This window comes from Aristolochia californica, unplaced genomic scaffold (assembly GCF_029961685.1).
Source record: "Aristolochia californica isolate CCGP_79_NKW_82.1479 unplaced genomic scaffold, dmAriCali1.0.hap1 SCAF_9, whole genome shotgun sequence".
Lineage (NCBI taxonomy): Eukaryota > Viridiplantae > Streptophyta > Magnoliopsida > Piperales > Aristolochiaceae > Aristolochia > Aristolochia californica.
The window spans coordinates 30,442,938-30,448,555 of NW_027182290.1; the positions used below are offsets into that span (position 1 = coordinate 30,442,938).

Genomic DNA, 5,618 nt, shown 5'->3' on the forward strand with positions numbered 1-5,618 from the left:
GAGAGATGCAGGCAGCCGGGGCTCGTCTCTCGTGGGCTCTGATAAATATTCGATTGCCATTAGCCAAGCACTTCTACTTTTCCGCCTTGAAGCCGCCATTTTTTACCGTAACAAGACCTGAAAATGAAAGAGATCAGTTGTCCATGGAAGTTCGACTAGGAACTCGGAACCCCATGAAGCAAAGACACGCAGACTTTTCATAATGACAGAAAAGTCCCCCGGAAAGACTTCTATTATCTTCGTCTTTTATAAAAATCCGCGGCTGCCTCTCAGAGCAGATCATGATCATCGTGGGTGGATTTGTCATTAGATTTTAGTGTTGGGAAAAGCGACTGCCCTTCGCTGGTTATATATTATACGTGAAACAAGGCTGCGTCTAGCGACCCTGCGATGAACCCGGAGAAGATGGCGTCTCCTCTTAACACCACCATCTCTTTACTCCTTTCTTTGATTCTGTTTACGAACGTAGAAATCTTCTGCGATGCAGTGGACAGGACGTTCTTCCCCGAAGATTTTCAATTCGGTTTCAGCACATCTGCGTATCAGGTATACGAAACAATATAAAAAATGATCTCGACATCTCATGCGATTTCAGCAGCTTAACTTTTCCTACTTCTCTCTGTTCTTTTGACGCATTGCGAGAATGTCAGGTGGAAGGAGCAGCTTATGAAGATGGAAGAGGACTAAGCATCTGGGATACTTTCACTGCAATTCCAGGTAAACATAAATTTTCAACGAGTTCATCCATGGCACAGTTTATCCGTTTCAATGAGATGTTGATTCCGCATGATCAAACCTTTTTTTGTGACTTCAGGAAAGGTTCTGGGCGGGGGAACTGGAGATATAGCCGCTGATGTTTATCATCGCTACAAGGTATGATTGAGTTGCAGATTAAAAAATATTAAATTACAGGAGTAGTTTGAACAGAATACGCAACAGTCTAAAACAGTCACAGACCCTTTTCATTCATTCCTAATTTTCTATTTTATATAGATTCATGCTTTTTACCATGCTTCATAGCTTCTAAATTTTTAATCGAGGAATAGAGCTAACGAACAATGATTTATTAATCTTATTCCTTAAGTGAATTCTGTAGCTTGACTCTAGTTTATACATTTCAGGAAGATAGTAAGATTCTCAAGACCTTGGGGACGGATCTGTACAGGTTCTCAATATCATGGCCCAGAATATTTCCAGGTATTAAGTGATGTACAGAGAAGCGTTTGCAAGTCTTTCTTAAGCAACTTTCAGGGAATGGGAAGGGATTTTAGTTAATTTGGAATTTTGACTTCGGACAGGAGGATCGCAAAGATACGGGAAAGTGAACAGGAAAGGCGTGGAATATTATAACAGTCTCATTGATGAACTGATACAAAATGGTAAGAAGATGGTTCAGTCTCATTGAGAAGCTTAATTTTATATATTCGCAGGAGTACTATGTTGCAACTGGCAAGGCACCGTCTTATGTTCTTACTCTTTATTCCTTTTCTTTGTTTTTTTTTTTTTCAAGGTATTGAGCCCATGGCTACCATTTTCCACTGGGACGTGCCTCAAGTTCTGGAGGATGAATATGGAGGATTCAGAAGCAAGAGAATTCTGTGAGTCACCCACGTACAAATAACTAGATTAGGGGGAAAAAATCCAAATTAATTGTGCCTAGTAAACCAAAGAAACTGTGCCTTCTCATCTCCATTTTAACTATTGAGTAGCTATTCCATTAACCTTTTCATTGCAATGGCTAACGAGTGTTTGATTACAGCGGGTAATCAAGTAGCTGACCCAGAATTCTCGTAAAACTGTCGAGGCAATGAACGAGCTAGATGTTGACAAATGTTGGGTTGGTGGTTTCAGGGACGACTACATTGAATTCGCTGATTTATGCTTCAAGGAATTCGGGGACAGAGTGAAGAAGTGGGTGACCATAAACGAGCCTTCGATCTTTGCCACGCATGGTTATGGAAATGGAATCAATGCTCCCGGGAGATGTTCCCCTTCCTCTGGAAAATGTGCTGCAGGGGACTCTTCCACAGAGCCTTATATAGTCGCTCACAACCTCCTCCTCGCACATTCAAGCGCAGTCAAACTTTACAGATCCAAATATCAGGTGAAACGCATAACAGAATTGTTGATTTTCTTTGGTTTACGAATTCCTCCAAATGAAGCCTGCAAGAGTTCATTTGATTAACCACCCTAAGATAACTACAGTAGGAATTCGTAATTTTTTATTTAATTATTTCTCTGATCTTGTTTGAATCATCGAGCAGGGGAAGCAAAATGGTACTATCGGTATCTCAATTCACTCCGACTGGTATATGCCTCTTACTTCGTCAGACGAGGATGTAGATGCCAGTCAACGAGTTCTGGATAACACTTTAGGCCTGTATGTTTCTCCGTCAACTCATTATTTTTGAATTCTTTCATTGCAGTTAAGAACATGAACTGTTATCTTCCCTTCCCGGTGCTGCCGCATCATGTTCATAAATTTAAACTCCTCCTTCGATTTCATACACTAAAGTAACAAAAAAGCAAATGCTGTTGGATTCTCATATTTGATCTGCATCTCAGGTACATGGATCCAGTTTTCTTCGGAGACTACCCATTATCGGTCAAACAGATAGTAGCAAGCCGTTTACCAGTGTTCACCAGAGAGGAATCTGATGACATTAAGGGATCTTTCGACTTCATCGGGGTGAACCATTACGTCACTCTCTATGTGATGGACAATGCCACTTGGACTCCGCCCCCAAAGACAGTAGATCCAGGGCAAGAAGAGCCTGACAGCCCCGATGTTCCAGACACTTTCTCAGTCACCACAAGTAATTTGCCCATTCTTTCTTTCTCCCCTTTTTCTCTGTAGAATTATGCGAGATCTGTTTCGTTAATAACTGGAAATTGTTATTGCTACTATACAGGTGAGAAAAATGGCGTTGAAATTGGGCCTAGTGTAAGTACATTAAAATTAAAACTGTAATTAGAACTATTAAGAAACTCTCCTTCTGCAACTCACGCTTGAAGCTGTATACAGGAAGGAGGTGTGGAATATTGGCGAGCATATCCTCAGGGAATAAAAATGTTATTGGATTACATCAAGACCAAATACAACAATCCTCCAGTTTACATCACGGAAACAGGTAGACAAGAATAGTCTCCTCAAACTGGGTATGATCCATCTCTTTGCTAAGTAAACTCATGTGTAAGTAACAATTGACAGGTTATGTGAGTCTTGACAATGGGCAACAGATGGACGAGATCTTCCAAGACACAGACAGAATCCAGTTCATAAAGGATACTCTAAGTTATACTCTTCAATCAATGAGGTAACTGTGAACTGCTCTCTTTATCAGCTTAAACATCACCAATGATAAACAGAAGAAGAGGGAACTTGTCCTAAAGATTTCGTGTAAATTTTTCCAAAGCAGGGAAGGAGCTGATGTTCGGGGGTTTCTGTTGTGGTCTTATATTGATAACTTCGAGTGGGACAATGGCTATCCCTTCCGGCTCGGCCTTTACTATGTTAACTACACCAGTAGCAATTTGGACCGGATTCCGAAGGCTTCTGGCATTTGGTTTAGCAAAGCGATGAATAAAGAGCTCGGGAGACCTTCGAGGCGGAATGGGAAACTGGGGTACCTCAGCAGGGCTTCTTCTTGAGCTACATTTTTTCCTTTTTTTTATGCCCCGTTTCCCATGTTGGGTGTCCTATCGTATCCAATGGCAGGTGTATACACATGGAAGGTGTATACTATATGTTTGGATGTTTAAAAGATAAAAAGTAAATGTTTCGGCAACGTGAGGTCCAATATATTATACCCTTGATTCGATTAAACTTCACCAGGGTTTTATGCCTTATATACATTCGACGCAACTCTTTGTTCTTGTCATTGTTAGAATCCGTAATAGTAAATTTTAATCCAGAATTTACAATATGTTAGAATATTAGGATTGAAAACATACCTGGATCCATTTCATGAATTTTGTCTTCTGATGCGGAATTTACTGTGACGAACGATAAGAATGGATATTGATGTTGTGGTCTTCCTCAACTAAATTGTTTTATTCCTCAATGGGACCTTCGTCTCTCTTCCGAATAGGGATAAGAAAAACTGTGTGTGATTTAGTATCTTGGGGACCATAACCATTTTGTGTCTCCTTATATAGGGTTCCTATAATTCTTTATGATATCTACTTAATTGACCCATATCCATGGCCCATTCTTTAATGGTCTTAACAAAATTAGATCACTTAATTTCAGCACATTCCATTAATGATAGAAAATATAATTGCATAATAAATATGTTACCCAAATTAGAATATGAAATGTGAATTTCCTAATAATCTCCCACTTGGGTTACATATCATTCTGGAAACAATTATATCACAAATTCTTGAAGCGCGCATCTGTATATTATTAATAATGGAACCATCTTATATATTAATAATGGAACCACCGTGACTTTCATCACATTACAGTCGTGACTAAACCACGATGATCACTATACTAATACACTCAATGACATAGATCAAATATGGATGAGTAGCATAGAAATTACATGCAATGTGATCTCAAACATGCCTATTTCCAACTGGTCCTTCTTTAGTCTTTAGTGAGATCTTTCCAAAGTTCTGAATGCAATGTGAACATTGCACATAGAAAAACACAAGCAAGTTCATAAATAAAATAATAAACAATCAATTTTATTAAAAAATCGAATAACTCAATGTCTAAAGCAAACATATAGTACAAAAATTACTCTCACTAAACCAAAGTATCCTCAGAAATAACGCCCATATGAGCAGTGTGCTCATGAAAGACTTTAGGTGCAAAACTCTTGGTTAATGGGTCTGCTAGCATAGAGTCTGTCCCTATATGTTCTATAGAAATCTGCTTATCCTGAACTCTCTCCTTAACAACTAGAAACTTGATGTCGATAAACTTCGACTTCATCGAGCTCCTGTTGTTGTTGGAATAAAGTATCGCCGAGTTATTGTCACAATAAATCTTTAATGACCTGTCAATGCCATATACCACTCGTAGCCATGTGACAAAGTTTCGCAACCATATTCCATGGTTGGATGCCTCGGAACAAGCAATGAACTCCGCAGCTATGGTTGAAGAGGCTATGAGAGGCTGCTTAGCAGACTTCCATGAGATAGCTCCTTCACCCAACATAAAGATGTAGCCTGATGTGGAGCATCTGCTATCTTGGCATCCAGCAAAGTCGGAGTCAGAGAACCCAATGATCTCTAAATTGTCTGATCTTCGATAAGTAAGCCTGTAGTCTTTTGTTCTCCTCACTTAATGCATCACACGTTTGACTGTCTTCCAATGTTGCATACTCGGATTACTCAAATACCCGCCCAGGATTCCTACTATAAATGCTATGTCGGAACGAGTACAAACTTGAGCGTACATTAAACTCCCTACTACTGATGCATATGGAATTTTCTGCATCTTTGTTATTTCAAGATCATTTTTAGGGGGCTGTTTGAGACTAAACTTGTCTCCTTTAGCTACGGGTGTGTCTCCTGGTTTACTATCTTTCATGCCGAATCTGCTCAACACCTTATCGATATAACTCTTTTGTGACAACCTAAGGATACCTTGAGAATGATCTCTA

The 5,618-nt window shown here is 39.5% G+C and overlaps 1 protein-coding gene across 1 annotated transcript; it reads left to right on the forward strand.

The window, feature by feature from the left end:
- The first annotated feature begins 390 nt into the window (after positions 1–390).
- On the forward strand, positions 391–3,821 carry LOC137940753 (beta-glucosidase 24-like). Its single transcript, XM_068785885.1, has 13 exons — positions 391–546; positions 651–717; positions 815–873; positions 1,122–1,197; positions 1,299–1,379; positions 1,511–1,598; positions 1,852–2,104; positions 2,265–2,380; positions 2,566–2,816; positions 2,913–2,944; positions 3,026–3,131; positions 3,212–3,317; positions 3,420–3,821. The coding sequence occupies exons 1-13, from the start codon at positions 391–393 to the stop codon at positions 3,649–3,651; spliced, it is 1,623 nt and encodes a 540-aa protein (XP_068641986.1). The 3' UTR covers positions 3,652–3,821.
- Positions 3,822–5,618: the final 1,797 nt, after the last annotated feature.